This window comes from Salmo salar, chromosome ssa09 (genome assembly GCF_905237065.1).
Source record: "Salmo salar chromosome ssa09, Ssal_v3.1, whole genome shotgun sequence".
Taxonomy (NCBI): Eukaryota; Metazoa; Chordata; class Actinopteri; order Salmoniformes; family Salmonidae; genus Salmo; species Salmo salar.
The window spans coordinates 26,435,165-26,456,524 of record NC_059450.1 but is presented as its reverse complement, the minus strand read 5'-3'; the positions used below and the strand labels follow the sequence as shown (position 1 = coordinate 26,456,524).

At 40.7% G+C, this 21,360-nt stretch overlaps 1 protein-coding gene across 1 annotated transcript; it reads right to left on the bottom strand.

Moving 5' to 3' along the window:
• Positions 1 to 10,547: 10,547 nt before the first annotated feature.
• LOC106611140 (growth/differentiation factor 6-A) lies at positions 10,548 to 19,494 on the bottom strand. The gene is made up of 2 exons (XM_014211035.2): positions 19,050 to 19,494; positions 10,548 to 16,177 (listed from the first exon to the last, which is right to left on the bottom strand). Exons 1-2 carry the CDS (start codon positions 19,375 to 19,377, stop codon positions 15,174 to 15,176), a joined length of 1,332 nt encoding a protein of 443 aa, XP_014066510.1. The 5' UTR covers positions 19,378 to 19,494; the 3' UTR covers positions 10,548 to 15,173.
• Between the last annotated feature and the right edge of the window lie 1,866 nt (positions 19,495 to 21,360).

The window sequence follows — 21,360 nt, the reverse complement described above, 5'->3', positions numbered from 1 at the left end:
CACCCCGTTCACGAAAATGGATCGCTCCTACAGATAGTGAGTCACGTGGCGGTGGCTTGCTATATAAAGCAGGCAGACAGGCATCGAGGCATTCAGTTACTGTTTGGTTGAATGTTAGAATTGGCAAAACGAGTGACCTAAGCGACTTTGAGCGTGGTATGATCGTCTGTGCCAGGCATGTCAGATCCAGTATCTCAGAAACTGCTGCCCTTCTGGGCTTTTCACACACGATAGTGTCTAGGGTTTACAGAGAATGGATGCTTTTTGTTTGTCGCACCAGTCAGCGGCAGTCCTGTGGGGTAAAACAGCTCGTTGATGAGAGAGGTCGAATGAGAATGGCAAGAATCATGCAAGGTAACAGGCGGAACACAAACAGACAAGTAACGGCACAGTATAACAGTGAGTGAAGAACGGCATCTCAGAACACAACTCGTCGGTCTTTGTCACGGATGGGCTATTGCAGCTGACGACCACACCAGGTTCCACTCCTATCAGCTAAAAACAAGAAGAAGCGGCTCCAGTGGACACGCGATCACAAACACTGGACAATTAAGGAGTGGAAAAACATCGCCTGGTCCAATGAATCCCAGTTCCTGTTGCGTCATACTGATGGCAGATTCAGGATTTGGTGTAAGCAGCATGAGTCCATGGACCCATCCTACCTGGTGCCAACGGTTGGTGGCGATGGTGTGGGGAATGTTCTCCTGGCACACGCTAGGTGACTTCATACCAATTGAGCAGCGTTTGAATGCCACAGCACATCTGAACATTGGAAATTACCTCAAAGACTAAACAAACCAGTGAGATATGAAAGTATTGCACACTCTTTACTGACTTGGACCTTTTGGTGTTTCACTCTCTCTGCCCCTTACCCTTGGCTTTTGGGGTGGAAATAGGAAAAGCATTATTTTTCTCCTGCCCTGTGCCAGGAACAAAGCGTGTGAAAACACTCCGAATACAAGGCGATACCGCTCATAGATTACGATTAATATACACACGTTGCGGATGTGCAAACAGACCATCGCTTCCTTCTCCTCGGAACAGCAAAAGATATAAAAATTAGGAGCTAGATAAGGGGACCTGAATCCCACCCCACACACACACACACACACACACACACACACACGCATGCATGCACACTCAAACACACAGACACACACACAAACCCCCCACTGCCAACACCCCATCCAGAAAAGGACTGTGGCAGAGAGGAGATAGGCGTGAGTGATCACTTAGAGAGAACTTGGACAGGAGGATATTTGTACAGGATATTAACAGTTTTCTCCTCCATATATTCCTCCCTATCCACCCACTGAGTACAGCCTAGTTACAGATTACTCTCACTGAACATTTCCTTGAATCATTGTGTTGAGCTGAAATGAGTTATTGTGTGTGTGTGCGTGCATGCGTGCGTGTGTGTATGTGTGTGTGTGTGTGCGTGCATGCGAATTGTGCCATCTGGCTTGCTTAACATAAGGAATTTGAAATTATTTTGATACTTAAGTATATTTTAGCAATTCTATTTACTTTTGATACTTAAGTACACTACATGACCAAAAGTATGTGGACACCTACACGTCGAACATCTCATTGCAAATTCATGTGCGTTAATATGGAGTTGGTTCCCCTTTTCTGCTTTAACAGCCTCCACTCTTCTGGGAAGGCTTTACACTAGATGTTGGAACATTGTTGCGGGGACTTGCTTCCATTCAGCCAAAAGAGCATTAGTGAGGTCGGACACTAATGTTGGGCGGTTAGGCCTGGCTCGCAGTTGGCGTTCCAATTCATCCAAAAGGTGTTCGATGGGGTTGAGGTCAGGGCTCTGTGCATGCCAATCAAGTTTTACCACACCGATCTCGACAAACCATTTCTGTATGGACCTCGCTTTGTGCACAGGAGCATTGTCGTGCTGAAACCGGTAAGGGCCTTCCCCAAACTGCTTCCACAGGTTGGAAGCACAGAATTGTCTAGAATGTCATTGATGCTGTAGCGTTAAGATTTCCTTCACTGGAACTAAGGGGCCCATCTCGGACCATGAAAAACAGCCCCGGACCATTATTCCTCCTCCACCAAACTTTACAGTTGGCACTATACATTGGGTTAGGTAGCGTTTTCCTGGCATCCGTCTAACCCAGATTTGTCCGTCGGACTGCCAGATGGTGAAGTGTGATTCATCTCTCCAGAGAACGCATTTCCACTGCTCCAGAGTCCAATGGCAGCGAGCTTTACACCACTCCAGCTGATGCTTGGCATTGTGCATGGTGATCTTAGGCTTGTGTGCAGCTGCTCGACCATGGAAACCCATTTCCTGAAGCTCCCGACGAACAGTTATTGTGCTGACGTTGCTTCCAGAGGCAGTTTGGAACTCAGCACTGCTGTCCTGTGAGCTTGTGTGTCCTACTACTTCACGGCTGAGCCATTGTTGCTCCTAGATGTTTCCACTTCACAATAACAGCGCTTACGTTGACCGGGGCAGCTCTAGCAGGGCAGAAATTTGATGAACTGACTTGTTGGAAAGGTGCCATCCTATGACGGTGCCATGTTGAAAATCACTGAGCTCTTCAGTAAGGCCATTCTACTGCCAATGTTTGTCTATGGAGGTTGCATGGCTGTGTGCTCGATTTTATACACCTGCCAGCAAAGGGTGTGGCTGAAATAGCAGAACCCACTTATTTGAAGGGGTGTCCACATACTTTTGTATATCTAGTGTATATTTTAAACCCAATACTTTTAGACTTTTAATCAAGTACCATTTTACTGGCTGACTTTCGCTTTTACCTGAGTCATTTTCTATAAAGGTATCTTTACTTTTAGTGTGTGTGTGTGTGTGTGTGTGTGCGTGTGTGTGCGTGTGTGTGTGTGTGTGTGTGTGTGTGCAGCTTGCGTGTATGAGTTATGGACGGACTCTCAAACATCTGAAATAGCAGCAATATTTTCCAGCGAGTGCAGCTTGAAAAAAAATGTCCCTCAACTAATGTTTTTAATAAAAAGTACATGCTGCTGAAAGGGAAATGTAATGGAACGTAGAATCAAAGGCATTGGGTTATGTTGCTCTCTGGGGAGGGGTTTCCCACTCTTTCACTCACATTTTTTTGCCTTATCATTTCTGGTATCCAATAAGCCATCCATGTCCCCCTATTATATTTTCCAGCTGTATAAGACGACTGAGATGGATAATTGGGGGGGGGGTGTACATAGAATATCTAATTTCTTAGTCATTGTACTCTTTCCTTTGAATTTTGATTAAATGTTAAAACAATGATGCTACACACGCCTGTGTGATACTACAAATGTATTTAATGCTCAGTGTGACCTTGTTGGAATATAACTCAATCTCCATTATGGGCTTGAGAAATGTTACAGGGTGATTATAGACCATAAAACAAACAGTCTATGGTGGACAAATAGAGAGATGGACTGACATAGAGAGACTGACATTTTAGGAAAAGTTGTTGTTTGAAATACGGTGCCAGTCCTTCAAAGTGTTTGTCCCACTCTGACCCATTTAAACTAATGGAGGACCTGCAACATATCCTCCTACACACCATCCAGTTACCTATGGAGAGGTGTTGAGCTCCTGAGTTCTATTGGCCCAATGCAGTGGAACACTTACAAAATGCAGTTAAGAGATGTCTCAGTTGATCCATTTTATTAGCCTCATAATTCTCCTGTTCAAATACCCTCACGTTTTAATGTTTCCTTGTCGGCAGATGTGAAGATGTTATGGGTTACACTGTAGCTATAACATTCTCACACATATTCTCTCCCTCTTCCTCTTCCCCACTTTATCCTTATCCATTTTGTCATCAGGAATAATGAGAAGAATGTGTCTGCCTCTCAGTGCATGAGTGAATGTGTACTCTCTCCCTCTCTGTGATGCTAACCAGATCGGCAGTGGCGAGGGATCTGCACTGGTTGACAGTCCTTGGACTTCATCTTTTGTCGGTAAATAAGGTGATAGTACAAACTGTACTATGCATAGAAGAATTTGAATAAGTGAATGAAAACCTTTTAAATCTTGCAGTGACAGGGACATTGTGGTGCGAGGTATATTCACAGATGAAATGCTATGTTAGTTATGGATGTTTTGTCGTTCCTATGTTCAGCTTGTGTTTTACTATGGAGCCAGTGACCACTGGTACCATGTGCAGTATCATCAGAAGATCAAGAGGGACTTTCCAAATGGAGACATCAGACTGTGTAGTCGAGGGATTCGTCACGCCTTAGTCCTGGACACAGGAAAGGAAGTGGCTGATATGATCGTCGAATGGATCCACGGCGATTTGCAAACATGGAGATAGTTTCAAATACACTCTAGCCAAGTGGCATGACAGCGCGACTGTGATGTAATGAAATTGTAATCGAAATCTCAATTGGATAATGATATTATAGGTTTATGTTACCTAAATTAATTTAAAACCTTTAAGGAGTGAATACATCTGGTTGTGAAATGAAAGCATTATGATATTTGTGCAAATCATTGTCAAAGCTCTTTAGTACACACCAAATTAAACTAGTTCCCTATAACGTGTGGTTATAACCACCACAGTACCATCACTGCCTTATAGTTACAGAGATATCAGGTAGGCCTCAACAACTAAGCTTTTATTTGGACATTGGATGTATTTCCCATTTCTATTTTAAGATTTGTTTGTATTTTAATATATAGCGAAGTGAAGTATAATGACCAAAACTTTGATAAGATTATTAATCTAATTTTATTTATTTGTGTACCACCAATCATGTAAATATGTATTTGTTGGTGCCAAATGTTTTTTGGGTTGGCAGGAAATTGTGATACTGCACTTTGTAAAGTAATGGTATGTGTTTGTTTGTGGAAGAGGACCAAGCAAAATCAGCTGGAAACTATTGATACATTTGATTAGTTCAGACGTTCTTAATTACACTGTAATGTAACATATGTCACTATAAAAACAAAACAGATCAAAAACAACATCCTTTTTGTCCTGGAAAAATGCACGTTAGTGTCAAACAACCTCAAAGGCATATTAACTCAAACATGCTTTCCTGCTGCGTGGAAAGAAAAATGTTGTTTCTGAATTATCCCAGACTCTTGTAGAACATGTTTGATTGCACATGGCAAAATGTGTTGGCACATCAACTCAGTTGTTTTATTTTATTTAGACTTTTCTGTGTTCTGTCAACACAGTCTGATACAGATAGCTTGTTTCCATTTCCTGCCCTAAGGTGTAGTGCCAGAACAATGTGTTTTTACAGCAGTGCATATTTTATTGAATTCAGCCCTAAATCTGTGATGAAACAACGACAAGGCATGCTCATCATTCCAAAAGGTTAACTCCATCTAAAGTTGGATTTCCTATATTATGGAAATCTGAGAAACTCTATTTCTGACAGGAATCTGCAGACTTGGTGTTCATCTTTGACCTTCAACCTCTGGCAGAGTACTCCTTCCACTGTTGGCCACCAGCCACTGGTGATGTAACCATTTACAGGAAAGCTCTCTTCAAAAAGCCTTCCTTGGTATGTGTGTTTGACAGGGAGTCTCTAAACCTTGGTTTATTAGTTGGCTGGATGTATTCGATATCTGCCATGTTGAACTGCAAATGAATATGGAAGGCTTAGTGTTATCTGAAGCTTAGGCTCCTGTTGAATACACACTGAGACTAATGTGTTTATACCATTGTGATGGATGAGATCTGGGCTGAGAGGGTGAGAGAGTTACAGGCTAGATGTGGTTTCGTTCATCCTTGTCATGACTGCAATGCAATTGAAAGGATTTCAGATATAGAGACTAAATTAGAAATTCATTACACAAACCAATTGGTGGTGCAGTAAAGTTGGGTGTTTATTATACTGTTAATCCTCTACTGAACATATGTTTGCGAGTTGTGCTCGTGTCAATTTGGTTTTACATGACCTTCGATTATAAAAACTCAGCAAAAAAAGAAACGTCCTCTCACTGTCAACTGTGTTTATTTTCAGCAAACTTAACATGTGTAAAAATGTGTATGAACATAAGATTCAACAACTGAGACATAAACTGAACAAGTTCCACAGACGTGTGACTAACAGAAATGGAATAACATGTCCCTGAACAAAGGGGGGGTCCAAATCAAAAGTTACAGTCAATATCTGGTGTGGCCACCAGCTGCATCAAGTACTGCAGTGCATCTCCTCCTCATGGACTGCACCAGATTTTCCAGTTGCTGTGAGATGCTCCCGTGTTGCTCAGTTGGTAGAGCATGGTGTTTGCAACGCCAGGGTTGTGGGTTCGATTCCCACGGGGGACCAGTACGGAAAAAATGTATGAAATGTATGCACTCACTACTGTAAGTCGCTCTGGATAAGAGCGTCTGCTAAATGACTAAAATGTTTTAAAAAAAAGTAAATGTTACCCCACTCTTCCACCAAGTCACCTGCAAGTTCCCGGACATTTCTGGGGGGAATGGCCCTAGCCCTCACCCTTTGATCCAACAGGTCCCAGATGTGCTCAATGGGATTGAGATCCGGGCTCTTCGCTGGCCATGGCAGAACACTGACATTCCTGTCTTGCAGGAAATCACTCCCAGACAAGCAGTATGGCTGATGGTATCGTCATGCTGGAGGGTCATGTCAGGATGAGCCTGCAGGAAGGGTACCACATGAGGGAGGAGGATGTCTTCCCTGTAACGCACAACGTTGAGGTTGCCTGCAATGACAACAAGCTCAGTCCGATGATGCTGTGACACACTGCCCCAGACCATGATGGACCCTCCACCTCCAAATCGATCCCACTCCAGCGTACAGGCCTCGGTGTAATGCTCATTCCTTTGACGATAAACACAAATCCAACCATCACCCCTGGTGAGACAAAACCGCGACTCGTCAGTGAAGAGCACTTTTTGCCAGTCCTGTCTGGTCCAGCGACAGTGGGTTTGTGCCCATAGGTGACGTTGTTGCCGGTGATGTCTGGTGAGGACTTGCCTTACAACAGGCCTACAAGCCCTCAGTCCAGCCTCTCTCAGCCTATTGCAGACTGTCTGGGCACTGATGGATGGATTGTGCATTCCTGGTGTAACTCGGGCAGTTGTTGCAATCCTGTACCTGTCCCGCAGGTGTAATGTTCGGATGTACCGATCCTGTGCAGGTGTTACATGTGGTCTGCCGCTGCGAGGACGATCGGCTGTCCGTCCTGTCTCCCTGTAGTGCTGTCTTAAACGTCTCACTGTACGGACATTGCAATTTATTGCCCTGGCCACATCTGCTGTTCTCATGCCTCCTTGCAGCATGCCTAAGGCACATTCACGCAGATGAGCAGGGACCCTGGGCATCTTTCTTTTGGTGTTTTTCAGATTCAGTAGAAAGGCCTCTTTAGTGTCCTAAGTTTTCATAACTGTGACCTTAATTGCTTACCGTCTGTGAGCTGTTAGTGTCTTAACGACCGTTCCACAGGTGCATGTTCTTTAATTGTTCATGGTTCATTGAACAAGCATGGGAAACAGTGTTTAAACCCTTTACAGTGAAGATCTATTGGGATTTATAGGAATTATCTTTGAAAGACCGGGTCCTGAAAAAGGGATGTTTATTTTTTTGCTGAGTTTGACTTTGCAAGGGGTGAAATTACTAATAATGATGTACTCTACTCTATATTAAATATTTAGTTTAAAAAAATGACAAATATTAAACACGAAAGTGACTTTTGTTCAACTTAAATATCTCCAATTGAAATACATTTAGGAAAAGTATTTACCTGGGGCATGTACAATGAGTGTACAAAACATTAGGAACTCTTTCTATGACAGAGACTGATCAGGTGAATCCAGGTGAAAGCAATGGTCACTTATTGAATCCTCTTCAATCGTGTTAAATCCATTTCAATCAGTGTAGATGAAGGAGAGGAGAAAGGTTAAAGAAGGATTTTTAAGCCTTGAGACATGGATTGTGTGCCATTCAAAGGGTGAATGGGCAAGACAAAACATGTAAGTCCCTTTAAACAGGGTATGGTAGTAGGTGCCAGGCGCAGCGGTTTGTGTCAAGAACTATAACGTTGCTGGGATTTTCACACTCGACAGTTTCCCGTGTGTATCAAGAATTGTCCACCACCCAAAGGACATCCAGCCAACTTGACACAACTGTGGGAAGCATTGGAGTCAACATGGGCCAGCATCCCTGTGGAACTCTTTCGACAGCTTGTAGAGTCCATGCCCCGACGAATTGAGGCTGTTCTGAGGGCAAAAGGGGGGGGGGGGGTGCAACTCAATATTAGGAAGGTGTTCCTCATGTTTTGTACACTCCGTGTATGTTCTTTCACATCCATTGACTTGCTTTGTGATTGCAGTCCCATTACTTCTTTCACATTTCTCTTAACCCCCCCCCAAATGGGGATCACTCCTAAGAAAGATTGATTTTGTGTGACAAAGAAATGTATCATTGATGACAAACTATTGGGTTTTTAAATTCTATTTCCCACAAAGAAAAACAATGAAGTGATGTCTGAGTTAATATTTTCTCTCATTTGCGCGTATCCATTTAAAGCAATGGCATGGTCCCTTTATCAAATTGCCCACAATTCATAAAATCCTGTGACTACTTTCCGCCTCTGTAGGAGGGGTTAAATAGTCAATTTCTTCCATAAAGGTACAACTAGATGGCAATAGAGACAGAAATGTGCAGCCAAAACACACAAGAACTGATTCAGGACAATTATCCCCATTCTAAAGATGTAGTCAAAATATGAGCCAAAATATTTTGCAATTATTTCTGCCAGTGTATAAATGTCAAGTTGCCAGAATAGCAGTACTTTAATTAATGCCATTTATTTTTCAGAATCAAATTATTGGAATTCACCGGTTTCTTGATCGTTTAAGTGAAGGTGATCTCTGTGTTTTGAATGCAATAACCAAAACTATTATTTGAGCAAAAAATATATAATCTTGGAAGTAAGAGTTTGCTTTTGTCAGAGAAAGTGTTTATAACTTTAAGTTGTCTTCCCTTTTTGGGTCTGGAAGGATGTGTTGGGCTTGCTGGCAACTGAAGGATTGCAAATTCTAGGACTGTAAAAGGATAAGGTTCTTAAATTGCCTTTGGGCAAAGTCATCTAAAATAAAAAAAAATGTTTTTCAACAAGTTCCCATTTGGTTTTTGCTTGATTGAAATAAACTCAAGCTCAGGAATGACACCAGTGGATTAAACTAAACATTGAATTTAAGTCTTAACCACCAAGTCTTCAAACAGGTATTGGATTCACATTTCACCTAGCGGGCCTACATTTCAAACGAGCTGAGTGAAAATATGGATTCCAAGACTGCCACTGGGGAAATGCAGTATCCCAAGTATATAATTTAGTGGCCAGTGGAAGGAGAAACTGACGTTAGTTTTACAATACAGGCAACATTGTTATTCTGAGGACTAAATCTTGGTTTAAGCATTGTCTACACATTGTTATTCTGAGGACTAAATCTTGGTTTAAGCATTGTCTACACATTGTTATTCTGAGGACTAAATCTTGGTTTAAGCATTGTCTACACATTGTTATTCTGAGGACTAAATCTTGGTTTAAGCATTGTCTACACATTGTTATTCTGAGGACTAAATCTTGGTTTAAGCATTGTCTACACATTGTTATTCTGAGGACTAAATCTTGGTTTAAGCATTGTCTACACATTGTTATTCTGAGGACTAAATCTTGGTTTAAGCATTGTCTACACATTGTTATTCTGAGGACTAAATCTTGGTTTAAGCATTGTCTACACATTGTTACATGCTTCGTGGTCATCATTTCTTTTTTTCTGTCAAGGAACTTGGTATTGACCATGGACTGACAGCCGAGGCACCTGTGCATGCTCAAAGATCTGCTTTAGGTAAATATATCTTACCCTACCCAAACCTCAAGCTAGTTTTTACTTATGGAAAACATTGGGAAACATGTCTGTAGAGAAAACCATCACCAGCTGCATTGTGGAGATATTGAAGGAAAGAATCCCTGTGTAAACCAAGCCTACTCTAATCTCCATCTTTGGCCCCCATTAAAGGGAATGACAAAAACCCTTAATTTGCTTATACTTGATTTAAACCATGAGACAATGGTATTTTGTGTAATCTTGCACTGGTGGATTGAATTGTGGCAAATCAAACAAGTATTACTGTTTAATGTCTCTTTAGCGGGGCAGGTCTCTTTCTGGTTCTTTCCTGTTCCACCATCGTCTGCAACAAATCATAATTTGACCAAGTCCCTATATTGTTTTTCTTTGTTATGTTTTGTTTAGACATTAAGATAGCTTATTTTCAGCCTCCCTCAAATTGTTATAACAAAATTACATCATGACATATCCAAATCCCACAACATCAACTATGGGTTATTTTTGTCCCAAGGTCAAAAGCTCCTGTCTCCATTGATGTCTATGTTTCAAATCTAGCTAGTGCCATACAGGGAAGACTGTGGTTATCACCGTTTTTGCTCTTACCTGTATTATGAAGGCTCTCAATGGCACTTACAGTCAGGAGGACAGGAAGATTATGCATATTATTATCATCAATACAATATTTAATCAAATAATCTGTACAAAAAAAAACAGGTGAACAGAGAATGAGGATAAAGTGTGCTTACATATTATTTTTCAAATATATACTACTATAAGATATTTCCAAAAGAGAACAGAGCTGTTTACAGTTAATTTACAATGACATTATTTACAGACCTTTATAACCCATAGAATACATACATACACACAGTGCATTTAACATGAACACATGTAGAACTAATGGCCGTCTAACGGTTAAATCTCAAACAATTCCCTTTTCAACAAAATAGCTTTAACTTGTACTATAATCCTCATACATGTCTTACATACAATTTCTGTTTGTGAACTTCATATGGGTTTTTGCCAGAAAGCAAATGCTCTCTTGTTCAAAAAATCCACATAATAAATGTGGAAAGGAGGGGAAGGAAAGGGAAAGGTTACCTTTTTCTGAATTTCCCTTTCAAAGAATGGGGAAGACTGCATATTTGAATAGGTAGGAGCAAAATGATGGGGAAATACACATTGCATAGACGTTAAGTACTGGGCATTTCATATCAGAATCTCACTTCAATAATGAATAAATGTGCTTACAAAAAAAGATGTCAGTGTTAACAGATACTAACTTTAACATTGCTAGATCAAGCTGCAACTGATAATGTGGTTAAATTAGAATAAAGCATGCAGATCTCGAGACAGAATGCAGTCATACATTCACAGCAACACTTTGTACTCACGAAGCATCCATGAGTCTCCAAACACATCCATCCTAACCATTGCACAGCTTTCACCTTTTGATGCCTTAGGCTTAGAGTCTGGGATTTTGAGGTATTTTCCCCCAAAGATTTACACAACACTCCACACACTCAAAGCACATCCCAACATGTGTCATTTGTTCTTGGCAAAATTGCTCAATCTTTGTCAAGTTGAATGGTGATCATTGATTTACAGCCACAGATTTTCAAGCAGATTTAAGTTTAGTCACAGTCACAAAATGTGCAACTATATGTGACAACTGTGCAGGGTGTGAATACTATTTCAAGACAATGGACGTGCTAAGACAAGCTTGCTGAAGTAAACATGCAATGAAGTATGGAACAATCCGGTCACTGTCTTGTCCTGACATTTTTATGAAAATGCGTTTGGCATGATGATTCACAAAGAAACAGAAAAAAGCAATTGTACAAAGTAGTTGTAATAGGACACGGATACAAGCAAAGCAGAAACATAGAAACGTTTCTGATATCAAGGCACAGCATACCAGAGGAGCTACTCTCTGGACTACATTAGCTTTTGGGATTTATTTTCTGCCTGACACTTTTGTTTAATTATCCTTTGCCATATTTATGTAATTTAGATCAAGTGTATACAAGCTAATCAAGAAGCTTCTATGGTAACTGTTTTCCACTGAGCAGAATGTCACTGCAGTTGAAACTATCTTCAAAAAGGAGGGTAACTCTTTTTTGAAAATGCGAACTGTGACTATCAGCGAAAAATAGTAACCGCTTTTCTTAGAAAATGTGTGCAATAGGGGAGTTTACAGGAAGTTATATCATTATGCCCCCTTTTTATTTGACTAATGTTTAAATTGTATTAAACATTTATAGAAATGATGGCAAATTGATGGAAACTTTGCTATTGTTCAATGTCTGTTAGGTGATATCAATGATGTTGGGGGAGCTGTATTATCTGCTTCCTGGAGATTGTGCCACTGAATTTCCTCTGCTGTTTTAAAATAAACCACAAGCAGATATTTTCTTGTGGTCGGTTTGTTTTTGAGCATAGTCCTTAGTTCAAAATGCCAATATAGTCATTTTAGATGGATATTGTTTAATTCATAAAGAACCAAATCGGTTTAACATAATCGTGAAAGAAAACCGGAAAAAATAAACAATCTCTGGTTTGGATGAAAAAATGTAGAACAAAATGCAAGAAAGCTGCTTTGGATTTTGGTTAGAAAGTAAATGAAATATTTTAACAAACATAATTTCAAACAAAAGCAGCAAACGCTCAAATATCATATTAGTACATTACATTTGACTCACATATTGTATATCAGGACAAATACTCCCCATACATAGAAATGCAGTCTTTAGTCAAAGTATCAACTATTTGCCTTTTGTGCAAAAAGATGGAAATATATCTACTTCAAGAAAATAATCCATAGATCTCAATACACCAGGCTAGGGTCATGCAGAAGGTGAATCTATAGATCTCTATACACCAGGCTAGGGTCATGCAGAAGGTGAATCTATAGATCTCTATACACCAGGCTAGGGTCATGCAGAAGAGTTCGCTAATCTCAAATTCAATTCAAGAAATTGATTTTCATTTGGAATGACAGGAAATATAATTCAATTTAAACTGAGACTCAGTGATATGACTTTACCACAAACAGCGTTGCAACCAAAGCGTTCACGAGAGAGTTTAAAGCAAAAGGCTTTTACCAATACTATGAAACATCTGCGCAAGAGTTCTCTCTTGGGGACATCACATATGACCTGTGCCTAGTTTACTCATTGCAAGTAGTTTTCTTTCCTATGTCTTGAATGTGCATATTTATTTACCTTGTGTTAATGTGATTCATCTGGGATTTGTGAAATAATATACAGTGGGGAGTTTACACTTAATTACCACGTTGGAAAGCAGGTGTCAACTTACGTCTTGCCGTGATACCTACGTTTGGAATGACAATGAACAAACACGGCAGGGAAAAGTTGGCTAAAGCACAAACATATCTGGACCACCAGGCTAATATGCAAGTAGAGTGAACTGTAAAATAAAACTCAATAAGTGAAAATGACATCCAAAGACCAACACATGTAGCTGTTTGATCAACATTATTTTGCAAAATCATGTGCTTATTATTCAGTACCTGGAGTGCTAAAAAGTGAATTTCAATATTCCATTTCACTGATGAACAAGGGATTCCTATGGACATTATAGCCTATTTTTTCTGTGCTGTTTACAGGGAGTTGAATCGCCATTTCAATCTCAAGTGATCATGGGATCTGCTTGTTTAAGTCATATACATTACCAGCTGTAGTACATAGCGTACCCTGAAAAAATTGAACTTTTCTCAGTTGCAAGAAATAATAAATCATTCTTCGTGCCATAAAAATATATTTGAAATTCTCCATGTCGCCTTTCATACCTCCTGTTAAATATTCCATATCATATACCTTGGATCTTTGCATAGTAATGATCTATGTAATGACATAGAGTGCATATAAGCAAATGCATGGTGACACACAGCTACTGATGGAAGTTAGCAGTGTAAATGGGACCCTTACCATCCCCCTAACTAAAGATCACTGTTCCTAAGGCTGATAGACAGAGGTTTTCTACAGCAGATAACTGTTAGCTTTTCTGTTAGCTGTTTCAACTCTCTAGAGACAGCAGGAGCGGTAGAGATACTCTCAATGATCGGCTATGAAAAGCCAACTGACATTTACTCCTGAGGTGCTGACCTGTTGCACCCTCGACAACTACTGTGATTATTATTATTTGACCATGCTGGTCATTTATGAACATTTGAACATCTTGGCCATGTTCTGTTATAATCTCCACCCGGCACAGCCAGAAGAGGACTGGCCACCCCTCAAAGCCTGGTTCCTCTCTAGGTTTCTTCCTAGGTTTTGGCCTTTCTAGGGAGATTTTCCTAGCCACTGTGCTTCTTCACCTGCATTACTTGCTGTTTGGAGTTTTAGGCTGGGTTTCTGTACAGCACTTTGAGATATCAGCTGATGTAAGAAGGGCTATATAAATACATTTGATTTGATAACTCCAGAAAATGGGTGACTTTCTCTGTCCTGCTGAAAAGATTAATAATAATATCCATATTGCTCACAACACCAAGCGCAGCATTTATCTAAAAAACTATATTTTAACCATGTCCAAGAGATGACGGTAGTGTCTTAAGTAAGAAGTGTGTAGGCTATGTGCTGCAATTGCAAACTGCAATATACAAAAGTCCTTTTTGATTGTGTCCTCCCATACATTTGAAATTTTGTTTTTTGGTAAGAACAAGCACAATGGGAGCAGTTTATTGGACAGATGTCTTGTGAGAAGTAGTAATTGACTCAATGTTATTTTGAGTTTTCCATATAGGCACACAAATGTACTCTAACACTGTTATCATAACGCTATAAATCTGGGCTTGTTTTATTCATCCCAACAAATTCTGTCTGCTGCTCAGTAAATTCAAAGCTAGGGCTGATGTTTCATACACTACTAAAGCAGTGTTCTAGAACCAAAGTCAGAAGCATAGCAGACATTTACTGAAGTTGACAGAATCGAGCAACATACAGAGCCATGGGGACAGAGAGAGAGAGACTAGAGAGAGCCAGAGCATGTTATGAGTAAAGAAAAATGCTAAAGAGCTCAAGAAATAAAATGGCAGCTCAATGGACACGTTTTAATAAATTAAGCAGCAAATAAGATTATGTTCCCCTTAAGCAGAGGCAGATCAGTAATGAGCATACTTGTCTGTACTTTTTTCAACAAATCACAAAATACAGCTGGTTTAGGGGGAAGAGATAGGGGGATGCGAGTGTTAAGAAGCGCTTTAAACCACCAACGTATTTTCCCACAAAACAATCAGACTCCGCTCTTTGCAAGCCCCAGTCCAAAATTCCAGAATGACGAGACTAGCGCCACGCAAGACTAGCACCACCACCCCTGTCTGTTGCTATGCTACCTGCAGCCACAGCTCTCCACCACCATGTCCTCATACTGCTTGTAGACCACATTGTTGCCAGAGTCAATGTAGAGGATGCTGATGGGGCTGAGTTTGGAGGGGACACAGCAGCTGGGTGGGCTGGAGTCAGGGTCCATAGAGTTCATAAGTGTCTGAATGATGGCATGATTCGTAGGCTCCAGGTGTGAGCGCAGCGGAAAGTCGCACACGCCTTCACAGTGGTGCGCCTCGTAATCCAGCGGTGCGATGATCCAGTCGTCCCAGCCCAACTCCTTGAAGTTGACATGGAGCGGCCTACGGCTGCAGCGAGTCTTCCTGCGCCCCCCGCCTCCACCGCCCCTTCCTCCTCCTCCTCCACCACCACCTCCCCCTCCTCCCCCACCAGCTCCGCCTATAGATCGGCCGGTAAGGGCAGTCCGGCGTTGGCGTCGCCTGGGTAGGTGACCAATCACGTCACCAGAGAGGTCCGAAGGGTCCAGAAAACCCAAGTCTCTGCGCACTGCCTTCATCTGCTCCCTGATCTCCTTGAACAGGTTCTCTTTCCTGCGGGTGCGAGAAAAAGCCACCAGCAAGGCCCTCTCCTGGGGCTGCCGAGACCGGCGTCCCAGCCCTACTGTAAGAGGGTTGGCTGCCTCTTTGGTCAACTCCGAAACAACCAGCAGGTCAAAGCAGGCCACGAGGAGGCCATTGCCCGCTGCTGTCCTGTGGCTCCTCCGCCGAGCATTCACGCTGGCCCACACGTCAAAGACATCCCATTTGGGAGGCTCGCGGTCCAGAACGTCGACTGTCCTGGAGTCCAGCAGCCGTCTCCCAGAGTTCCCCTTGGAGGAACATGTGTAGAGGAGGAGGCGATAAAGGTTCCTGCCCCACGTCAGCATAGGAAGGCGATCCAGCGGTGGCTTTCTCAGGATCCTCAGTTCTGCCTCCACAATCTCATCTGTCCTGGACAGGCTGGAGAGGTCGAAGAGATAGCGCTGGCCACTTCCCCAGGAGGAGGGATCTGTAGGGGAATAGGGGAAGAAAACACAGGCTAGTCATTTGAATCTCACACCAACACATACACAGTTATTAAAACACAGTTACTCAAAAAGAGGGTGGTAAACGAAATCAAGCACTGGACGTCAGACGACTTAAATCTCTTTGAGTGTCTGTGACCATACGTAAACAAGTATTCAACGTTTGGCAGAAACGCCCCTTTGGTCAATTGCAGTGGCTTTCTAAGGTGGACAGAAAGCATGCGGCCATGAAGCGCTGTCTGTGTGTGTCCCCCTTGGTGGGAATACTGTTTGGGCCTGAATCGCCTGAGTCCACATGCAAGCAACAGAGCTGACGAAAGCCGCAGGAGCAGGCCAGGAGGAAAGCACTTGGCTGACCTCTAGTCAGGCCCAAGCCCTTGGCAGAATGCACTAATTACACTGATTGAGTGAGCGGAGGGCTTGGCGAGACACTGGAGAAATTTAAACTGAAGTGGCCTCAACTCCCTCTCTTCCTCTGTCCATAGTTATACATTTCAGAGGAGTGGTGACTTTCGAGATTTTAACACACCAAAGTGATGGGAATGTAATGTAAGTTTAGTGTAATGTTTGGATTTCATAACGTTCTGGGTGCACATACAGCTGTAATCCACAAACAGATAGCGACCTGGCACTCACCTCCTGATGAGGTATCACATACATGAAAAAGAAAGACAGTAGAATCTTTAAATAATTTCTAAGCATCTCTAATGTGTTAGTCAAGTCCACGTCCTCCTCTCCGCTGAGAATTGAAATAGGCACGTAACAGCTATTCACAGTATATCAGCCATACCACAGTTGCAACCATGAGATGTGGCAGGGAGGAAAGCTTGCTAAGAGGGAACAGACTGTTTCAAAAGTTTTGATGTTGACATCCAGCCCAAGCATGAGGTCCTGGGATACAGTGCAACCTGAGGACAAAACAACAGTTCCATGGTAAAACATGAAGGGACTTTCATCTCCAATACAGATGAGTACCATAAGAATCCAAGGCCAGATTGTGGCATCATGTCATTGATGCATTATTGAAGGGACCTCAAAATAAAACATAATTGTGCACAGTGAGGCTCCTGCTGGAAAAGAACACACAAGTCTTTGGTGAATGCAGAGGATCTGTAACCGTTGTCCCCCTGTGAGAAAGACCAGCCAGGCAGGCTTAAGTGGAATACCCAGACAATGAAAGGTGAAGGGAGCAGCACTATCCTAGCAAATATCCGCTTGCTAGACAAAACAATGACATAACCTAGACAATGCTGTAGTCTCAGTTTATAAAAGATGAACCTGGATTCTTTTCATCCATTCTGTGTTTACATGTACCTGAGGTGAACTTGCTCTCAGAGTTTTATTGGGTCAAGTGAATAGGAAAATCATTGCAATACATTCAAAATCACATGCAGATGCACATTGACCCCCCCCCAAAAAAGAAATTGATGGAACTAAATGACATCAATAAAAACTATAATATTGTTGTAATACTAATCGCTGACTCTGAAACCAAAATGCAAGAAATGACTCTTCAGGGATATAATATTATACTTCTTGTATCATTGATGCATTTAAATTATATTGCGTCAAGACAGAAAAGATATTCATGCCTTTTATGGAATCTACATGCACTTTTTCCACCTAATTTTGTTTGATAATTAAAACAAGTTTGGAATCCTCAAAAAGACAATGTAAATGACTGAACTCCTTAGAAAAGAATGACACATTACTTAACACACAGTATAACATGTTTTGAGAGGGAGTAGAGAAATAATTATTTGCCACAGGTCCCTACAAACAAAAATGATAATAATCGTTGTTGTTATTATTATAGTTTTCATTATTGTTGTTGTTATCATTTATAGGTTTAAATTATCCTAAAACATTGTTATTTATATTACATACAAATGTATTCCGAGTCCTGACTAACAAATTGCACAATGCAAAAATGCACAATAGCCCAATAGAAAACAATTGTTTTGGATATACTGTAGTTAAGGGATACGTGTGTTTTGGACATAGCTAGTTTAGTGACTTGTTCTTGCAATAAAATGTTATGGAATAGGCCTACTGAAAGAGTATATTTATTAAAACAACTATTCTGTGACAATCTTTGAACACCAGTTTTAAATTACAAGTAACTTTTTTATCAGCAACACCTGGACTGGGAGAAAGCAGGCCTTTTCGAAGTGTTTAACTCAAGGTGCCAGTGAGGTTTATACATCGCAGATGTTGGAAATCGGAGACATTTGCCTACATATTTAGTAAGAAGTATTTCGAGTATTTCCCAAATAAATGTGAAACAAATGTACTATACCTTCCCAAATAATGTTTCATTCGTAGCCTACATTACTTTCGACTTTTCAATAAGTCACTGTTGTCGGAATGTGTAGGCCTATAGGGGCGCATTTAAAATGAATGCGTTCATAAATAATGGATGCTGGAGAAGGATATTGTCAAGCAATTCGCTGTTAGGGTTTTGTAAAGATATTGCAATTTATGTTTTTTGAATGATGAGTTGTGATTTTAATGAATTAATACGGAGAAAAAAAAGTTAATCCTATGACAGACATTTTTCTAAATATACCCAAAGCACTTGTTGCATGTTGCCTTTGCAGTCTCGTATTTACCATATCCTTTTCCAACATGGGCTAGTCCACATAGGCTGAGCTATAATACAGCAAATGGCACTGTAGATATTTGGATAACTGATTGATTATAGGCTAACCAATTAATCACAAATAACTTATTAAATGCAGTATAAACAGCTACATAAATAGCCTTCATACCCAGAATAAATGACAACCAGCATAGTTAACAGTCTACCTCGAGTAATAATAATTAGCCTAGGCTACTGATATCACTTTCACCCACCTTTTCCTTGATCCACGAAACTGGTCACCGTGTTGGCGTGTCTTGCGGAGCGAGGAACACTGCTGTTAAGACCTCTTCTCTCTATTGCAGAGAGTGTCCTGTATAGCGATACCATATAGTCATGGGGGACGATAGTATCATTTATCGGAGGGTCTTTCCTGGACACCGCGGTCGGCTTTCTCCGACTCTGCTCATCCAGATGTGAAACAAGCCCGTTATCATCTGCGCTAGAGGGGTACTGCAATGATCCAAGTACCGCTGCCTCCATAATATTCCCAAAGCACAGGGAAAACCATAGCAAAGGAGCAGCAGCCCTAATAGGATCCATTTTCAGTGGTCTAAAGCTGTAAATGACAAAGTTGGACGGGTTTGATTACTTTGGAAACTCCCCTTTGCTCTTTAGATTGTGTTAATATCATGGATTTGGCTGACACTGAGTGGCTACATTGTCTTCTCTATTGCACTGTGTTCAACCAGCGCCCCTAGCGAGGAGCAGCAATTGTAAGCTACCTTTTAAATCAAGTTGCTTGTGTCTCTCCCTTCTTTCCCCAGACAAAGTGATGAGCTGCTCATATTTGGTGACACTTTATATTAATAAGGTAGGTAGGTCTAGGATTTTTTGAATCTATAAACTGTTAATAAATCGTGTATATGGGGTTTATTAATAGTTTATGAACCTGTAATAAACAGTTAAAATACATTGGTAGATTTTTGTTGTTGTTGCCAAATAGCAGTAGCCTAGTGTTAAGTACTTAAGTAAAAATACTTTAAAGTACTGCTTAAGTTTTTTTTGGGGGGTATCGGTACTTTTCTTTACTATTTATATTTTTGAGTACTTTTACTTCACTACATGCCTGAAGACAATCATGTACTTCTTACTCCATACATTTTCCCTGACACCCAAAAGTACTCCTTACATTTTTAATGCATAGCAGGACTGGAATTCACGCACTAATCACGAGAACATACCAGGTCATCCCTACTGCCTCTGATCTGGCGGACTCACGGACTCATGCAACACAAATGTTTAATTTGTAAATTATGTCTGAGTGTTTGAGTGTGCCTCTGGCTATCCCTAAATTAAATAGATTTGCTTAATATAAGGAATTTGAAACGATTTGTACTTTTGATACATAAGTATATTTTAGCAATTACATTTACTTTTGATACTTAAGTATATTTAAAACCAAATACTTTTAGACTTTTACTTTGTATTTTACTGGGTGACTTTCACTTTTACTTGAGTCGTTTTCTATTAAGGTATCTTAACTTTTACTCAAGTATGACAATTGTGTACTTTTTCCTTCACTGCCAAATAGTGCGCTTATGAATGCACTGTAGCCTATTGATTAATAACCTGTTATTATTTCCAGTGCATGCAGCTAATGAACATGTATTCGTTTATTTATAGATGTATAAATATATAGACTTAACTAATAATTCACCGTTAGGTCTATGGGTCTATACTAAAACTATTTTACATAAGCCTAATTTCAATGTAAATAGTTACCAATTTTCAGTTATTTATAAATGCTGGCATATGTATTGGAGAGGAAAATTACCCATAAATATTCTGATCTATTTTGAGCGAAATTCAGTAGACCTTTTAATAGAAATAGCGCAGTTGACATACACAAATTACAACTTTGTAGGCCTTGTTACTGCCTTAGTTTTTCCACATACAGTGCATTCTGGAAAGTATTCAGACCCCTTCCCTTTTTCCATATTTTGTTATATTACAGCCTTATTAAAACATTTATTAAATACATTTTGTTCTTCATTAATCTACACACAATACCCCGGAAACAGGTTTTTAGAAATGTTTGCAAATGTATTAAAAATAAAAACAGAAATACCTTATTTACATAAGTGTTCAGACCCTTTGCTATGAGACTCGAAATTGAGCTCAGGTGCATCCTGTTGGCATTGATCATCCTTGAGATGTTTCTACAACTTGATTGGAGTCCATCTGTGCTAAATTCAATTGATTGGACATGATTTGGAAAGGCACACACCTGTCTATATAAGGTCCCACAGTCGACAGTGCATGTCAGAGCAAAAAGCAAGCCATGAGGTCGAAGGAATTGTCCATAGAGCTCCGAGACTGGATTGTGTTGAGGTACAGATCTTGAAGGTCCCCAAGAACACAGTGACCTCCATCATTCTTAAATGAAAGAAGTTTGGAATCACCAAGACTCTTCCCAGAGCTGAGGAGTGGCTTCCATCTGGCCACTCTACCATAAAGGCCTGATTGCTAGAGTGCTACAGAGATGGTTGTCTTTCTGGAAGGTTCTCCCATCTCCCATCTCCA